We start from the raw sequence: 19,049 nt of genomic DNA, 5'->3' as shown, positions 1-19,049 counted from the left end.
ATACTTTGGAATGGTCTCTTTTGTATGATGGATAAAAAGAATTTTAAAAATACTTTTATCCAGTTTATCAGAGTTGGTCCAAAACCAAAGTGTTGAAGAGTTTTATACAAAAGAGACTATTCTAAAGTATCAAAAGCCTTCTCAAAATCTAGAAAGACGACAATTAATTAAGCCCGGGAATATCTTTAGCTGCTGTATATTTAATGGTACTGTCTATTGTATGAATATTTTCTCCTATAAATCTGTCCGTTAAGTAGCCAGTTTGGTCGTTTGAATTAAGCTGAGGACGTACTGTCTTTATATGATTTATAACTATTAAAAAATTACTGACAAGTAGTTTACAAAGGTGATCATGACCCCCAGAACAGAATGAGTGAGAGACCACCTTGAATAATGTGTGTTCTTTAGCGTCCCACCAGTTGGCTGAGTCCTACCAGCGTGGCATAAGACAGGCGAGGCCAAATTAAAAAGGCATGCTAATTTAAGGCCCCAAGAGGAGGACATAATTTATGCAAAACATGACCTGCTTCCAACTGAGTGGCTTCATAGCTCAGTTGGTAGAGCATTGCACCGGCATCGCAGAGGTCATGGGTTCAAATCACGCTAGAGGCACCTGATATTTTCATGTGTCAGTAAGAGAGAATTCCTTAAATTGTCCAGATAAGTGCTAGATTTTTCTGCTTGTAACTGTACAAAGTGAGCGATGGTCCACAGGGGGTAGTCCTGGGAGTCCATGTTTTGTATACGTCTGTTTTCATGTGTGTCTGTGCCATAAAACAAACATTTTGCCGGGCGCTTCCTGTTCCTGTGAAAAGTATTGTGAACCTATGAACTAAACATGTCCTTGACAGATGCCACCTTGGTCAGAGTTTTACTCTGTCCTTGTGTGGGCCCATTTCCATTAGTAGGGCTAATGCTCACATGGTTCATATGTGGTAGAAAAACAAGCACTTCACATTACACTCTAATCAGTTAAGTCTGTTGAAATATAGTGCTTCATGGCCAACGTTTGTAAAAAAACCATAATCCTTCCTTGACAGATGCAATTGCAATGATTTGTACATGAATAACTTGAGCCACTACGATACAAGGATCAATAAGGGAAAAATCTTCTGTCAACTATTATGTTATGGGATCTTCCTTCTCGTGGGGGGGTACTCCCCTATAAGGCCTTAATGGGGACGTGCGGCCAGCCAGGGTATGTTTTTCGGGAATTTTGTCTTGAACAGGGTATCGAATTTATCATTTTTGTCTTAATCAGGGTAACAATTTATCAATTTTTGTCTTAAACTGGGCTAAATGTCTTAAACAGGGTATCAAAAATCGGAATTCTGTCTTAAAATGGGTAGGAAAATTAGCAATATTTGTCTTAAACAGGGTCAGGGTATGAGGGGCCGCGCCGTACCTCCCCACCCAGGGATATGTCGAGTACCCCCCCCCCGGGTCTTCCTTGTCCAAATTCCATAACTTTGCTGCCTCTTACTGGCCTGGTTACCTAGCGCCAAAACCAATTTATTGCTCGGCAAACGGAAATCCTAACAAAAGCTGGAGTAAAGGGATTTAAGAAAAGAACAGAAGAAGAAAGATTTCATGGAAATTCAAAAGCACGAGAAAAGATAAGCGAGTAAGTGATTTTTTCCCTTGTTGGTCGCCGAGGATGATGTAGTTAGTCAACAAAATCCCCCATCCTTCGCCTTGATCTGACCTTCTTTCCTGATGTGTTACGTAGAGGACAGTAAGCATAATGTTATACCTTTTTGTGAAAATTGCAAAAGCCTCGAGGTGAGGACAGGCAAGCTCCAATTACTCCGGGGTCAAGCGACGCTATCATAATCCGGCGGTGGTGGACAAAACACTGACCCGGAAGTCGCTGGACTAACCCCGATGGAAAATGGACTACCCTAAAAATACTATTTCGATTGAGTACTATTGGTCGTAAGCAGCGTCTCAATTTCTGCTTAAGCCTAAACACCCATTCAACGCACCGGTGGCTCAGTTGGTTGAGCACTGGGATGCCATGCGGGAGGTCGTGAGTTCGACTCCGGACGGACCAACACTCTGGGTCTTAAAGTAACTGATCAGAAAGTGCTGCCTTTGTAATTACATCCGTAAATGGTAAGATTTTCAAGTCTTCTCGGATAAGGACTATAATTCGTAGGCCCCGTCTCACAAATAACTTCCATGTTCATTAGTTCCCTGTTCAAGGAAATTCATGTAGTTTGCAAAAATGGACGAAACACAGCTTACATTGTCCAATCAACTAAATCTTGCCATTGTTTCAGTGTCAATTAAAGCATGGTTTGTGCTTAACTTCTTGGTTTAAAGTAATTTAAGTGTTGAACGCCCTGGCATACAATTTTTTGTAAAATTTGGGGAACTTTGAGGTTCGATATTTCTGTGAATTTGCAACAGACTCATGTTAAACTTTGCAGGTGTACTAAAGTATAATAAATCGAGCGATGACGGTGTTTTTGGCTCAGCGACATCTGTAAAAAGTTTTTGGCTGCGATTTGACAAAATAACTTAAATATGAGAAAAGTCAGTTTACACACTGGTTGTGCGTACAGCCCTTGCATTATTTTCTGTCTATTATCATTAGTGTTTTGGGCAAGTTCAGAGGACAAACTCATAGGAAGCAGAACCTCAAATTTCGCTCGTAATATTTAAAAGTTCATTGTTAACTATGAAGATGATAACAGGCGTCACCATTTTCCGCACAAAATCTTTAGATGAAGAATTGTGGAAAAGTTTCACTGCGATATGTTAAAACCTTGCAGATTTATGCCCATGAGAATGAATACATTGGTAGTAATTTCCTGAAATTGTACTAGACTGCCCCCTTACTTCAGAGGTGTACCAAGGATTTTTCAAAGGGGAGGTGACACTATGTCAAACAGAGGGTACTCACCAGACATAGGGGGGGGGGGTGATCACGGGCACCCTAGGACTCCCTTCCCCTAGCTACACCCTTGTACTGGAGCTCAAATCATCTTGGTTTCAGAGAAAAACGTATGCCAGTGAATAGAGGAAGAAAGAAGAAATTAAGCAAACCCAGATATGTCATTGTGCTTTTGCTTTGTTGGTTGAAGGTAAAATTGGGTGAGTGTGTACAAGGCAATTCCTCTCACCCTGCTCACCCGAACTACGTGATTCAGATTAACTCTCAAATCATGGCAGAGGCAAGACCACCCGATAGGACATCAATTGATGTGAATGGAATGCTGTCGAACGCTGTAATGACAGATAACTACAATGAGGTGAAGAACTTGCTGGCAAAAGGAGCAAACCCTAACTTTGTAACTTCCAATCGAACCGATGGTACGTCCACCCCATTCCATTCTGCCATACGACGTAATAAAGTCAACATTGTTCGGTGCATGCTCGAATACGGTGCAGATGTGAATCTCGTAGACGAAGATGGTGACTCGCCTTTATTCTCAGCAGTATATAAATCTACAGATCCAGAAATCCGTAATCTTTTGTTGGAAAGTGGGGCGAATGCCAACCATGTCAACAATGCTGGAAACACGGCACTCTTGCACATGCTTGAGGGATATATTCTGGAGGGTCTGGAATTTGACCTAAACGCTGTATTCCAACTTCTTGATATGTGTAGCAATTTGGAGCAGCATTCCTCCAGTGGTCGTTCGCTAATACATTTTGTATCAGCCATCCATCTCTTTGACGAGAGATCTAACTCACCAAACCACAGATGCCTGCAATTTCTGGCAAAGTTAATAGACCGTCGAGTATCAATCGACGAGAAGGACCCTACTGGTGCAACCGTTCTTCATGCCCTAGCCTCAGTCGCTTGTATTGAAGGCATACAGTTTGTTTCAGACAGCACAACTATGGTTGATGCTACTGCCAGGGACATCAAAGGACAGACAGCTCTTCATAAATTGTGTGGCAAGCCATACAGTGTCGACTTTGTCAATTGTCTGAATTGGCTACTTTTGCACGGCTGCGATGTTAACGAGGCTGACTACTATGGCAGAACTGCACTCCACTATGCTACTAGTTCTCAATTCTCGAATGTCAGCACGGTTCAGGCTCTTATTAACAAAGGTGCAAATGTAAAGGCCGTGGACAAGGCTGGTTTAAACCCATTACACATGTGTGTCTTGCCAACCGTGCTCGTACCAGTTATGGAGGAGGAGGATGAGTTTCCAGAAAAACCTGGTGTTTGCGATGTCATCCAGCTACTTGCTTCTGCTGGACTGGAAGTTAACAGTACAGACAATGCTGGCTTCACACCCCTACATTTTGCATTAAGAGAGAAAGATGTCGCTGCAATAACAAAGTTACTGCAACTTGGAGCAGATGCAACCTTGAAAACACGCACCGGAGAGACCGCTCTACATCGCTCTACGATAGATTATGAAACATTTGAAGCATTCATGAGATTTCACAAACACGACAACCTTAACGTAAATATCCAGGACAATTTTGGCTCAACGCCTATGCACTGGGCCATTTGGTACCATGAAGTGCTTGTTGTGAAGAAACTCTTAGAATTTGGTGCTTCAGTATCCATCAAAGACAACATGGGAAACACTCCTTGCGATATAGCTCGATTAATTGAAGATACCATTATCTGTGAAGAACTAGGCATACTTGATGAGATATCGTATCTCGGAGACGGTACAGGAGTAAAAGAAGAGGGAATCATGAATGTTCAGGGCGTACCAGATCTTTCGGAAATTGATACAGCTTTGCTTTGTGCTGAACTTTTCTCTCCCTATGATCAGTCTGGCTGCTTGCAAGAATCATGTGAAACAGATAATACAGAAAGTCATGAAAGATTTACACATTCTGTTGCCGAAATAAAAAAGAGAGAACCAACTCAATCTGATACGAATGTCATGTCAGTTACAATGAACGAGAATCATGACGAAAAGAAAAATCAGGCAGACGGTAGTCTTGCCGTTGACGACCAAGTTGAACGCAGCCCTTCAGATGTTTTTTCCCAAATGCATGTCCATGAAAATCAAGATGCAGCTTCAGAAAACTCGTCTTCTTGGGAAACCTGCAGTTCCACTGATTCAGTTGTTTTTGTTGTTGAAAGAGAGTGTAGCGGAAAGAAGGACATGTATCCTGATTGTCCAATTTTGCGCGAAATAGATCACCAAGGAAGAAGTGTCATGTTTATGAAATGGACAGAACACCTAGTAGAGCACAGAGGACCTCTCAACCATTACACAAAGAGATTTATCTTGGACTGCAGAGAGATGGGATTATGTCCTGACAACACTGAAAACACTGACATCGCAGCTGCGATACATTCCACTATAACGAATGCTGCTTCTAAGGTAGCTCAGCTGAATCCTCTGCTTAAATGTGATGTAAGTTTGTCCGGTAGTTGGGCTGAGGGTACAAAAATTGGAGGTCCAAATGAATTTGACTATAAATGGACTTTGGTAAACTTCAATGACAGTTTCATCCCGGAAGAAAGAGAAGCACATCCTTTGGGATACACAAGATTGCGACTACGGGAGAGTGAAGCTTTTAATCACAATCTGGTGCGCTACGTGGACACTGGTGGTTTCCTGGATAGTAGGAATTTGATTCGTGACCTCTATACGACGATCAACGATGCTATTTTTAGTGGAGGTATTATTGCTTCAGAAAGTCTTTACCTCAGAAAACATCTGAAAGTTGACAAGGGTTCCATCAGCAAGTTGGCCTTCCGCTGGGTTGGAACACTGTTTAAAGATTTTCTAATCGAAGTAGACATTGTACCGGCCATCAAACTATCTTTTTGGACACCTAAATGCATTGAAGTGAATCGCTCTGGCCTCATAACCTCCCCAAAAGAAAGCAAAACCAGCATAGTTCTCAAAACACCAAGTCCACGCTTGGTGAAGAACTGGAATGCACATTTCCGCATATCTGTATCTGAATTTGAAGCCCAAATTTTACAAAGTATCCCCCTTCCTGTTCTGCGTGGATACATCTTGCTAAAGTCGCTAAAGGACACCTTGTACATGCCACAAATATACGACCATGATCAGGTAGGTGGTCTAATGGAGGCAACTATATCTTCATACATGTTGAAGACGTGCTTTCTGCACGAGCTCAAAGCGGCCAAGGATGCTTGTGACCGTACACTGGAGCTGTCTAGCGACAGCACGTCAGATGAAGTCAGCATAACATGGGCGAAGAGGATCATTCAACGTATGGAATTATCCATTGAAAGAAGTGAGCTGAAGAGCTTCTTTATGCCTGGAGTGAACTTGCTTGTCAACCACAGCCTGACAGTTGTTAATGATCAATACATACTGGAAGCTGAATGTCAGTGCCTGTCTCATCTGCTAAATGTTGCTACACTGCATTAGTTTATGATCCCGTTCTGGAACCTTACTCGGGTTAGTGACTGAACCCAACTGGAGTTCAATTTCAAGTTTGATGGAGTTAATGAACCCTACATTCAATTGTCGGGCTCATTTGGGTTCCATCTCCTTTCAAAGTTTTTTATAGTGTGAAAATGATTTACCCCTCTACTGCTCACGCAGTTAGTGACAAATGACAATCAAATCATGACGAGGGCAGTTTCATGTTCGTTTTGTTAAAATTTAAGTAATTAAAAATCATCCAGCCAATTTTTTCCAGGTTTTGGGACTCCCTATTCCGTGAATATTCACTATGGCCGTGAATAAACCTCGGAAGGCGCTCTGCCGGAATGCTCGGATGTAAAACGATGAACCGTCCCTTACGTTAATCAACATCGTCTCACTTCTTGCTGCGAATTCACTTACTCCTCTTTAAGTTGTTTCTCACGCATTTTTTTCAAAATGTCCGCGTTTTGTCGAAGAAAATGCATATTTTTCAAATAATCACTATGTAATTATACTAACACAGTAATTATTCACCTCAGGGATCACAACTTGATGTTTACACGAGTGACGCAAGAATTGTATACACCCCGCATGATGACAGTGGCACTTCATGCTCTCACCGAGAGGAAGCAGTGTGCACGATGATTATTTTCAGAATCGCAACAAACTCCAAAAATTCAATAAAGTTGTGATCCAACTAACAACAGAGATCAGAAGTTATAAAATTCTTTTGGATCTAACAGCTAAGGCAGGAGCCTGTGTACAGCCACCCTTCCCCTCGGAAGGAATCGTGGGGGGAGGGGAGGTGGTGACGATACACAGCCTACTAAAGTAGTTTATACTTCTAAACATTATTTCTTGATACATATTTTCGATTTTTTATTGACAAAACCAGAGTAAAAAAAAATGATGAGTGGTACATCTGCTTAAATTTACATATTAAACAGGGGATGACGAGTTGACAACCATTTTTAAAAGCTATTTTATTATTGTTTTGTTATTCCACATACAGATTGTTGTGGCCTGTGATTGTTTAGTAGTTTTAAAAATACTACTCAAATTGTATAATACACCTATAGATTGCTGAAATTATTATTGAATCTCAGTGCATCTCTGCACTTTTTACAAGTCTTAAAATAACAAAGTTGACTCTGGCTACAATTTAATGTTAAAATGGACATTTGAAATCATTTAAAGTCTGGAAAATAAATCAGTGACCTTCAAGTCACAAGTACGTATGACTTTGACCAAGATTCATGTATTGACAGAGATAGCTATAGTGCGTCGTGCCATGGATATGGAAGAAAATCTGTGACTTCTTTTCTACGCTAAATCCTGGCACCCACTCGCTATGTATACCTGAATTCAACATTAATTTTCAGATACCAGCATTCTAACTATGACAGTTCCAACTTTTAAACACTCCTTTAACATTTCAATGTACCCAGAGTTCAGTGTAAAGTTTTTTCTTGGTTGCAATTTTGATTCTTTCCAATATTTATGCTTCATGCTTCTTGTCAAAAAAAAAAAAGAAAAAAAAACAAAAAAAAAAACAGGAAGACTATAGTATGCAGTGCTTTTCCAGGAAAGGTTTTTTTCCCTTTCTTTCCCTGCAGTTTTCAACCAACAGAATGCTGCAAAACTACCTACTGGTCTATGTACAAATCACTGCCATCACAAAAGGGATTCAGCTGTGAATTATATTACCCTTGGGTGAATTATGCAGTGTTAACAATAGCTCACAAATAATATCATGATGCAATAGGGTATATTTGCTTTAGTAAATCCAGTTGACCAAAAAAAAGCTAATTCTCTCCAATAATTTGAAAGCAATACTGGTATATTCAAGAGAAAGAACCAGTACGAAGAGCTAGTGACAGATCCATTTCTTTATTTCCTTTCTTTTCCAGACCCAGAAGGTTACTTGTATGAGAAGAGATACTCAACTGGCCACAACATTTTTACTGAAATGTTGCTTTGTCTCAGTATTTTTATTAAAGCCGGCAGACACTTAGCCTATTTATTTATCCCCAGCCAATACAAACCTTCAATATTATTATTATGTATACTAATATGAGCTGGTACTAAATAAGAAATGGAAATGAATGCTCCCATCATTGGCTGATATACAAAATTAGTACGTTCACATGATTTTATATCTGTGCCCTCTACCGTCTCAATCTAACATAGTTGTTTGACTCAAATGTTCAATCCTTGTCTTACAACCCTCTGTCCTTTCAAGTATATATGTTTCTGTTTTGAGGTAACAATGCCAAGGACTGCTTCAATCTTTACTGGTTGTCTCACTCCAAAGCATTCAATCTAGCTGTGGATCCAGGAAACTTCATACAATGTCACTTGTAAGTTTCTCATTGTTTTTTCCCCCAAAAATTCCTTTTCCCTTTAAGAAGGATTGTTCAGTCTTGATTTTTTTCCTGTCCTTACTCTGAATTGACATTAACTTCTGCTCTACATATGGGACATGTTCTGTTGGACTAAAAGAGAAAACAGAAAACATAAGAATGAATATTTTCCACAAATATGGAATGTACACATCATTGACTTCATAGCTAATGACGTTTTAAAAGGCCTGTACACTTTATCCAGCTGATAAGCCACCCTCCAGAGTAAAATACATATAGTATAGGTCATGTTAAATGTTGGCCAAGCTTTCCCCATATCCCTTTACTTAGACATGCTTAAAGTGCACACATTCACAGGCACATGGGCAAATAATGAAATCTTTGGCACAACAAAAAACTGTCAAATAGTGACTAAATCAACCAAATAAAGTTATTCTGCTGTTGAACTGCTGAGGCACAGAGGTTTACATATTCATTTTACTAAACTATAGCACATAAGAAGAGGTTATTCACAGTTCCATGGCAATACTGGTTTAAATGAAACAGGCTGTTAAAAAAAATTAATGATCAATTTGATAGCACTGAGATACTTTTTTGGATAAATGTACTAAGGTAACATTGTCAGGAATCAACAATAGAGATGGCATCTCCTGGCTTTTCCTTGTTGTTTTAGCGTACAGTGTACCTTTGAACTTTCCTTTCTGGTTTAATAGCCTTTTTTACGTCTGCCAACCCCTACTGTTGGCTGCACCCATTTACAGATGTGTCATCAATGAAAAGTCAAAGATACTTTTTGTATCAGCCAGTATTGTAGGATAATAATGTAGATATTAGGAACACCACACAACTGATAAATCAACTAATAAATCCAGCCTACCTTAAGCCATTTGTCAATACATCTTGTATGATATTCGTGAAGACAAGGGAGAACTCTAACCAACTGTTTCTCCTCAAAATCTACTAAACACACCACACATCTCTTGTTATCCTTTTCTTCTTTTGATCCTGCTGTAACACGGTATGTTCGCAGCTGGTCAATTTCTATTCGAGACAGCCCTTTTGGTTTGGCCTCACCCATCTGTTCAGCAAAGTTCAGCAGAGTCTGTGATGATAATAATAACATGCCAACATTGATAATGAAGTTAACCAAGGTCAGGATCTTATTATTTTACTTCATGTGAGACATGGAATCGCCTCTCTGCTAATCAAAAGACAAAGAGGAGGAAGCACCGGAGTAAATGCCACCTTTGGTACTCAAGAGCTGAAAGTATATATTTTGAGGACCCAACTTTCTCTCTGTGGTTGCTACAGTTTGATGTCAAAGACGTCTTTCACAATGGCAGCCACATAAAATATTATTTTGTTTTAATGCTAATAAGCCTTTCTAGCCTCACTACAACAAGCGAAATTCAAAAGATTTTTTGTTTCAAAATGAGGGCAGAAGGTCTAATTCACATAAGTACAAAAGAATGTACATATCATTATGGTTGCCATTTATGAAAGTGGTCCACTGGCAATTTCAACTAAAAAGAACGATTGTTTGAGGGATTAGGAAAAGGTCTGTTTTGCTATTTTTTTTTTTTGTTATGTGACATACCATTACAATGACAGTGATTTTAGACCAATATTATTGCAGAACCTAGGATGCACACTGGCTGAGTCCTTATTGGTTGTGAGCAACTTCATCGATTTTACACATAAAACAATAATACAAAAAAGTACCTCATAGTTTTCACGTGGGTGGAGCTCTTCTTCCCACGCAGGAGGTGATGGTTGTGACGGCACAGGTTGCATTGACATCACAGATATCAGATGGTAAAGAAGATCAGGATAAGGATGCATGGAAGCAGATGGTTGGGGGGCGGGATGAGCATGGCGAGATGACCAACTAGAGTGTGATGAGTTGCTGTGATGCCATCTTCTTGAGTGTCGGTGATGCTGCTGATTTCAGAATGCAAAAAACATGTCACTGATTCTTGGATGAGTTCAATAATTATTCAGATACAGTATTTGTATTGATGGCAATCAATTATTGCAGACAAATGCAATAATCCTACGTTTCATACATTTTTCATTGTTTTCCAAAACTCGGCAAAACATGCTCACGCCAGGCTAGGCTTTGTATTTTTGTATTTATTTCACATTTGATAGTGCGTATTTCATACAGAACAATAGATTTTCAGATTATAATCGACAATCTATCGGTTGGGTCAATCCGATTATTCCTGATGATCGATACTAAAATCTCATTCGATTCCCATCACTATCAATTAGCAAATTACAAGTAAGTAAGTGTTATTCCAATATCATCAAATTTAGCAGGAAAAAAAATAAGTCTTGACCATCATTCCCTTACCATATTGCCATGTGTGGGGGGGTATGGATGATATCCCTGTGGTACTTGATACGGCGGCTGTACAAAGTGATGGTGATGATGGTGGTGGTGGTGGTGATAATGGTGATGATGATGCGTACTAACTCCGTTACTTCCTGACGGATCCACATCCATCTAGAGAAAGAGTAAACAACAGTAGTTAGACACCCTGATTAGCAACGATATCAAATTAAAACTTCTACATATGAAAGGGAATTCTCATATGAGAGCAGGACCTCTAATTAAAATGAAATTATGGTATTCGTGGTTTTACACTAAACTGCGTACAAAAAGACAATGACCCTTGTCCCTCATTACTTCCACTTCCACAGTTAGAGACAGGTCCACGCATGATAACCAACTAGCAAATAAGAAACCTTACAGAGATCTACATTTCACACATTGAATATTGTATTAAATATCAAAGGGGACACAAAGCAAACCCAATTGACATACAATATTGTCTGGCATTAGACAGAGTAAAATCTGAGAGTCTCGCTCTCAGTACTGAAAGGGCTAATACTAATGGACTGTTCAAATTCTAGCCAACTGCAGTGATACCTAAAAAGCAGGGTTTTCAATACGAATTTGAGTAGGTGGCAAAAGCTGAGGAGCAGGTGGAGAATGTAGCTTGCAGGGGGGTTTTGGGCCTCTTAGAATGCCTTTCCTGCATTCTGGAGCAATTAGGGTATTTGAACAGAACACTAATATCGTTAAATCTTAACTTTTTCAATTCAGAAAGAGTACAAGAATGCTCTAAATTTTTTTGGAAATGCAGTTGATGGCAAGACATATTTTGGGTTTTAAACAGATGCTAAAATAGCGTGACATAACCCTGTAAGGCTCCCTTGCATTCTACACAGCTGCATGAAAGGTACGTCATATATCGTGACAGAAAATGGCGTCTCATCACACTTCAAATGTACAGTGTAGTTCTCAAATCAGACAGATTACACCATGTACTGGATGCCTGGACCGCTGCCTCAAAACGTGTGTGCTCGATCTTCGATCATTGCCTTTGACATGGACAGGGAAACAGAAATCGCTGCCGAAATTACTCAGAATTCATACATTTTTCTTTTTTTTGCCGTTTTTCATGTTATTCGTAAAAAATGTAATTTCCTAGGAAAAATAGCCGGCAAATTTCCCTGGCCGGAGGCTCTTATTAAAAACCCTGAAAAAGGGCACATTATTTTAGGACGTACACGTACTTGTATTCTCCAGAGCACAGATGAGTCTCAAAATCTGTCACGACATTCAAAACCAGGAAATCCATGGACAACAGAACTCTGATCCTCTTGCACTATTCAAAACTGTATGACCCAATTATGGTTTCTTAAGGCACAAAACTTGAGAACCCCTACTAAAAACTCTTTTTTGGAACAAGCCAGATCCAGAGATGATTACTCTATTCTGTATTCTATATGTTACTCAAAGTTGGGCTTCTCAGTATCAATAAAAGCTCTCGAGAACTTTGTATGCATATCCCCTTTACACCAAATTGCAGCAACTTTGCAGCCTCAGCAGACATACAATACCACTTACTTGAGGTTGATGTGGTTGAATGTATGTAGGTGCTGCTACAGGTATATTTGCAACCAGCAATGAGTTTGGAAGGCTTGTCACAGGTAATGCTCTGACATGATCTGGTATTTGGTCCACATCAATGATAACTGGAGGTCGAGGGTGGGGTGGGTGGTGCTGAAGTGGTACTGTGGACCCCATACTGAGAGGGCAGAAATTACCATTTGTTGGTGGGTGGTATAGTCTGTTGTGCGGTGGAGGATGGTGATGCCGTTGCTGTCTTTGTTGCAGATATGGACAACCGTGATTTGATGGACTTCTGAAATAGTTCACAAATAATAATATTAGAAGACTAATAGCCTGCTGCTCTATCTCCAGTTATGAAATTCCTCAAATGATTATGTTGGGTTCATTTGGTAGTTTATTTCCCAAATGTACCAGTTTGTCCCTGAAAAGCCATAATTAAAGGTAAATGATAATAAGAAAGCTTAATCTTAACCACTCAGATTAATGCCATAATTCTATTTCACTGAAAAAAACTCACCCATGTGACTCTGGTGGATGGTTAACCCTGTGGAATGCTGAAGAGTGTTGAGGATGAGGTGGGAAAGGAGGCATGTGCCTTAAAGGCTGATGGGACATGGTCGTAAAAGCGCCTTCACTTGTTAGATCAATCACTTGAGAAGAAAAATTTGGCTTGATATCACTCTGAATAGGAAAGAAAAACAGTAACTTAGCCTTTCTTGATGATACTTAACTTCAGGAATTCTGGTATCAAGACCTGTGAAGAAAACTCTGTGTGACAAGCAAAAGTTCAATTTCATTCATTTTCCTTCAGTTCTTAATCTTAACAAATTCATCCTTTGCGAATTTCAGACAACTGCATTAAAAGTTTACCATTAGCAGTTGGAAGAGCTTGGTTCCTAGCCCATTGACTCCTGAACCCCCAACCCCCACCTCACTGAGGAGTAAAATCATCTATAGCGTTAGAATAAAATCTACAAAGGGGGTCAATGGGTTAAAATATATATCTCTTTACATGTATGAGCAGCTATAAGATTCATTCACTCAGAAAACATTATAGACAGTGAACTTTCGATTGGGATAAATGTTTTTGAACACAAAGATCTCCAATGTTGCTCTCTGACTTGATCAATAATTACACACAAAAGAGCAAAGTTACCTTGACAAAATTACTACAACTTGGGGCAGTAGCAGTGTGCTCTAATGCTGAAAATGCAGGCAAGCTGGGAATTAACTCTCTGGCCATTTCATACCAAACCTAAAAAAAAAGGCATAAATTATCCATGTTAACTTTGAAATGGACAGGAGGCTCGATAGCCAGAAACAGCTGATGGATGTAGATTAAACCATGCAAAAGTTAAGAAGGAACTGGAGATGGAGACACGAACAACCTATACCTGCTATTTCCTTTAACTGCTTTTTTTTGGATTGAACTGAGGAAAGTGCCAGAGTGTGTTGAACTGACTGGTATGTTTTAAGAGTCAACTAATATAATATACATGTACAGTACAGTAGCTTGCAGTGTCTTGTTGCTCCTAAAGTGCTCCTACCAACTAAAAAGAATTTTTCTTATTTTCTTCAAATTTTAAATGTTAGTTTGCTTACTGGCAAAGTTTGAGATTTTATAGTCCCACTCCCATCAATAATTGCCTTGAAGGCCCCAGAGGGCTGAATCAAAGAAAATGACAATAAATATTAACTTGCTTAATGATGCAGAGTATGTAGAAAGCAGTCAATTAACTAGGCAAGCCACTAGTTTTGAAAATCAGAGAGCCTGAAACCCTAGAGCTGCACACATCTATCTTAAGACCTTGACAACGATTTTAAAGTTACAAATTTAGCAATGAACAATGTTATCACAAAGGCTTTAAATTTCTTACAATAAGAAAACACATTTTCCAAATTTAAAGGAGAAATATGTGGTTCTTTCACAGTTAAGTACTTACAAGAAGCAATTTGATACAACATTGACTAAATGTGTACAACGATGCTTGGGCATAACCTCAAGACCTTCCAGTGCAAAATTCTAAGTACAACCTATGAGTCACTGAAATGTTCAGCTGTTTTTATTATTAACCCTCTCCCCAACGGGAGAAGGAAAGGGCAGTAATTAGGGAGGAGGAGGTAAGGGCTCATGCTATGTAAATCTCTGTTACCAATATGCACAGTACAGTACAGTAGGCTGCACACAGACTATCTGTGCAATGAATAGCACACAGTCAACAGCTGGCGATAAGAGCAAGAAGGGAAAAGTTTTTCCCCACCCACTCAAATTCTCCAGCTGTTGACGGCGTGCCATTCCACACATGGGGTCAGATATGCTGCAAAAGATGGTCACGTAAAGTCTACCTGACATTGATAGGCAATTTTATGAATATACAACTGTAAAAAGGACAATTTGACAGATTTGTGTTATGCACTCGAACCAATAAAAGTTGAAATACAAATTATGTATGAATGCAAAAAGGTTTTGGGGGTACAGGGATGGCGCAGTGGTGAGACCACTCGCCTCCCACCAATGTTGCCCGGGTTCAATTCCAGACGCAGCGTCATGTGTTCTCTCTGGCTACTCCGGTTTTCCCCTTACCTCAAAAACCAACATTTGACTTGATTTGCGTTAATTGCTAATTTCAGTTTACAGTGTCCCCAATTAGTGCTCAAGCACTAGAATGACTAGACACTTAAATAAAGTTCCTTTCCTTTCCTTTTTGATGAAAAAAACAGGATTAAATCAAGGTCTATTGAAATTGGACCCTGCAATGTTAAATGCTGCCTAGAAGACAGGAGTATTGTATATACAACACTGCTACATTCATTTGAAGATTCTAACATTCATCTTGTGCACAAATGATGACATCTAATGGACCCAAATCATATTTTCTTTTGCATTTTTATGTGTCTATGCAACAGAGACATGTTCCCAAAAGAGATGTCCATATTTTATGAAGTGCTATCTAACTTTGCAGTATCTTGGACCAAGAATTGAATTCTATAATAAAGATCTTGATTAATCAGAACAAAAAGGGAAAACAGATAACAAAGGACAAGTTTAAACCAAGGGTCACTCTGTTTATCTGGGAGGTTCTGCCAACTCAGTATGTTTACAGGATCAAAATGGTCCAAACCTTCAATGTCAAAATATTTGGTTTCAACACTGTCCATCTCAAAAAGCCCAGATATGACATGGGCTTTAACGGACAAGAAAAAAAAAAGCTCTCGACCTTTTGTACAAATTACAAAACAAAAACACATTTCAATGCCAACAGACTCGCGTGCATGATTATTCAGTTTTGAATGAACGAAAATTTTAGAAGAAAATGGAATTTAAATCATCCCTATTTATCCACCTTAAAAAAAACAACAGCCAAGATAGAGAAAAAAACATGTTTAGTTGGACTGAAGTTAAATGACAACCCTCTAGCACCATATGACAGAAAACGATAAAAGAATAACAGCCACAAAAAAGCAATTTTCTTGAAAACCTGAGCCTCGCTTGAGAAATCGGAAAGGCGAAAAAATAAACTCCAGGACATATATGAAAGAACTGAACCGCAGACAACACTGAAATTTGATAGGAAAAATACTTGTAACCACAAACTAGAAGAATCTGTGCAAAGAATTCTTCTGGACACCTTCAGTTTCATGACAAACTGCAGACAACTTATAATTGTGCACTACAGCACTGTCCTTTTGGCGTTACTCAATTTTTCTAAAAGCTTCTTCAGCTGAAAATACCATCCGGTTTTACCGAAGAATATTTCACGATTCGTGTCCACTGCGAGGGAGTGCTAAGTGTATTCCTTTGATTTGCCGCTTTCTTCACCAATGTTGCGATCACGCGTGACTAAAGCGCGTACCCAAAATTTCGATTCAAGTCTTCGATCGATTCGAACCACCATTCGCTCCAAACACCCAAGTAAGGCCTAAATTTTAGCTTACTCGATCGGAAATTCACGAGAAACTCCTCATGGAAGTAAGATGAGAGCAAAATGATTGCAACACAACGTCATCTCAAAATCTCAAACAATTGGCTTTCACATCTAATTTATGCATGAAAGAAGCGCTCCCCGCAAAGAATTTTTTGGCGCAAAGCTCGTTATTCCAAAAGACTTGATTTCGTCTTTTTGAAATCCCATATTCAAAAAGGAAAACTACATCTCAAACGGCAGACACACCAACAACGAGACTTCGATGACCTGATATACCCAGCTCTGCTGAACACAAGAACAACCTCAACAAATTTGCATATGGTTTTCCTCGGCGAATATACACTGTACACCGAAACTGCTGATAAAAATTCGCATTTTTGTCCCGCCAACATTAAGGACTAATTCAAACAGGCTCAGAAATACTGACGGAGTGTCAGTACTGACACTCCACCTTGTCTGAACATAACTAAGCTTATGTACAAGAGCTAAGCTTCGATCCCGTTGGAGTTTGTTCATTTCAGATGAGCCAGAGGTCGAGCTGACAATAACAGACGCTTTTTCAGCCACCAAAGAGGTCTCGTCCTTAGAAAACCGACCTTGGCTTTTCGCGCTTAATTCTCAGTATTGGCACGAAAAGATCTCGCCATATTTCTTTCGTTAAGTCACAGAATTCAACCAACATCAGAAGAAACCCAGGCATACTTTTATCTACTGTAAGCTTAAATACAGATTTGATAATATAGAAACTGAACTCGTTTGTGAGAAAACCTACGTTATAAAACAGCCAACTATTAGGCTAACGCCATCGGTTTTCCCTTCGATGCAAAAAAGTAAACTCGTGACAAACTTCTGAAACAAACGTGATGAAATTACAACTCGCGTTCGAACTGTTTAGCCCGACAAATTCTTGCTGACCAGAAGCAAGGAAATTTTTTTCCGATTGTTATAAGCGGACCTACCTTCTTTTAAAGGGGTAATGTTCTTCATGAGGCTCAAGTCAATTTGTATCTTGTTCTGGACGCTATCTGGTTTTTCCTTAGAAACCTTCCGTTCTATATTTTTTCAGAATTCAACTTAGCAAATTTCCTTTTCGCTGTTTAAGCCACCGTTAAATCTTTAAAAATTCTGATATTATTACTCAACTGTCTGAGCTAAATCGACCTATTCACATAAGAAAACAAAAAACAATTCATCTCGCGTTTCGAACGCACGATAATTGGAAAGACTGTGAGGAGAGCAATTTTTGACCTTTTCCTTGGAACCATTCCACATATTTCCAGACAATCTCGACACAATTTATGTAATTTATGGAGATGTCATTCTACTGCTCTTCTAGTGAAAGCAATAACAACAGAACAACATATGGTTCATTCCAAAACGATCCTAAACCGTATGTTACCTACCTAAATGTTTGCTTTTCTGGTACAGTCTTCTGTTGGCACTAAACGGCCGAATGATTTCACTCCTAACAGTCAAAACGATCGAATTCTATAGGAGATCGAGCGCTGAAGACCCAAATTGAATGGGGACAGAGAAATGAATGTCGATGAGACGACTGTGGACTCCTTTGCACATGGGTTTGCGGTTCTTTGTGAAATCGATCAATGGAAAACCTCCCCTGGTCTTTTGTTGACATTTGACATCATATTGTGACGTCATTTGACAGATCTCGAAGCCCCAGCCCACCAAATACATAAATAATTTCACTTTATCAGCGGATATTGCGCGTTAGTACAGATTCATTCACGCGCATTGTAAAGAGGTAAAATTCTCTAGATATGGTCTTAAGTTTGAAAATATTCTAGTGAGGCAAGCACAGTAAAAAAAAAAGACTTTTTATGAGTCGTCGTATTTCTTGGTGCATGGCTTTTTAACATCGATATTTGTCCGTATGGTTTTGCACGTTCAAGGAGAAAGCAAACTAGTATCAGGAAAACGGGATGACGAAAAGAAACAATATATATCCACGTAGCTGCCTTATATTTTTATTTGTAAGATTAACGAAGGCTCCTTTCTGGCGCACTTCCGGTTTAGGGTGGGTATAGGATTCATTGAAAAATCTGAAGAAATCGCCATCAGAAACGTGCGAAACGATATGCCGCTGCAGTTTCGCGTTCAAGGGAAACATCTCTCGATGCTTTTAAGCAGTTCGAGAATAATATTGAGCAAAACTGTGACTCTTAGAACAGACGGAAAAGGCTGTGAATAATGAAAAAATCGAAGCATGAAATGAGATTTGGGTGAAAGCTCTTTGTGTTTCATGATGGAATTTGATTGGTTCGTGACATCTGCCTCTCTCCGATTTTTTGAGCAATCTCAAGAGTTATTCATTGAACAAGTATGATTTTCGACCAAAAACGACGATTTGAGTGAAAGACCTAACGTAATTCGTAGGATTTGTAATCAGGTTGTGGCTCACTGAAGATGGAACGCAGTTGAAACAAACAACCGTGAACGACATGCACTTGACAGGCAGCGACGTAGTGAATTTCCGCCC

At 39.4% G+C, this 19,049-nt stretch overlaps 2 protein-coding genes across 3 annotated transcripts; one reads left to right on the top strand and one right to left on the bottom strand.

The window, feature by feature from the left end:
- The first annotated feature begins 1,506 nt into the window (after window positions 1-1,506).
- On the top strand, window positions 1,507-8,447 carry LOC138043117 (uncharacterized). Its single transcript, XM_068889244.1, has 2 exons — window positions 1,507-1,624; window positions 3,002-8,447. Exon 2 carries the CDS (start codon window positions 3,012-3,014, stop codon window positions 6,336-6,338), a length of 3,327 nt encoding a protein of 1,108 aa, XP_068745345.1. The 5' UTR covers window positions 1,507-1,624; window positions 3,002-3,011; the 3' UTR covers window positions 6,339-8,447.
- Window positions 7,193-18,159, bottom strand: LOC138043118 (E3 ubiquitin-protein ligase RNF38-like). Of its 2 annotated transcripts, none has more exons than XM_068889246.1 (8): window positions 17,956-18,159; window positions 13,783-13,881; window positions 13,144-13,307; window positions 12,621-12,918; window positions 11,058-11,210; window positions 10,424-10,642; window positions 9,579-9,803; window positions 7,193-8,833 (listed from the first exon to the last, which is right to left on the bottom strand). In XM_068889246.1, exons 2-8 carry the CDS (start codon window positions 13,867-13,869, stop codon window positions 8,780-8,782), a joined length of 1,200 nt encoding a protein of 399 aa, XP_068745347.1. In that variant the 5' UTR covers window positions 13,870-13,881; window positions 17,956-18,159; the 3' UTR covers window positions 7,193-8,779. The 2 variants fall into 2 exon arrangements, with proteins under 2 accessions (XP_068745347.1, XP_068745348.1); XM_068889247.1 differs by having other exon boundaries at window positions 10,424-10,639; window positions 17,956-18,158.
- Window positions 18,160-19,049: the final 890 nt, after the last annotated feature.

This window comes from Montipora capricornis, chromosome 3, assembly GCF_036669925.1.
Source record: "Montipora capricornis isolate CH-2021 chromosome 3, ASM3666992v2, whole genome shotgun sequence".
Classification (NCBI taxonomy): domain Eukaryota; kingdom Metazoa; phylum Cnidaria; class Anthozoa; order Scleractinia; family Acroporidae; genus Montipora; species Montipora capricornis.
This window is presented reverse-complemented; position numbering and strand designations above follow the sequence as displayed.

Coding starts and splice junctions, on each gene's coding strand:
- LOC138043117 (XM_068889244.1), top strand. CDS start 3,012: ATGCCAGTGAATAGAGGAAGAAAGAAGAAATTAAGCAAACCCAGATAT.
- LOC138043118 (XM_068889246.1), bottom strand. CDS start 13,869: ATGGCCAGAGAGTTAATTCCCAGCTTGCCTGCATTTTCAGCATTAGAG. Junction 12,919..13,143: donor CATCCACCAGAGTCACATGG/GTGAGTTTTTTT, acceptor GAACTATTTCAG/AAGTCCATCAAATCACGGTT. Junction 11,211..12,620: donor TTCAACCACATCAACCTCAA/GTAAGTGGTATT, acceptor CTCTTTCTCTAG/ATGGATGTGGATCCGTCAGG.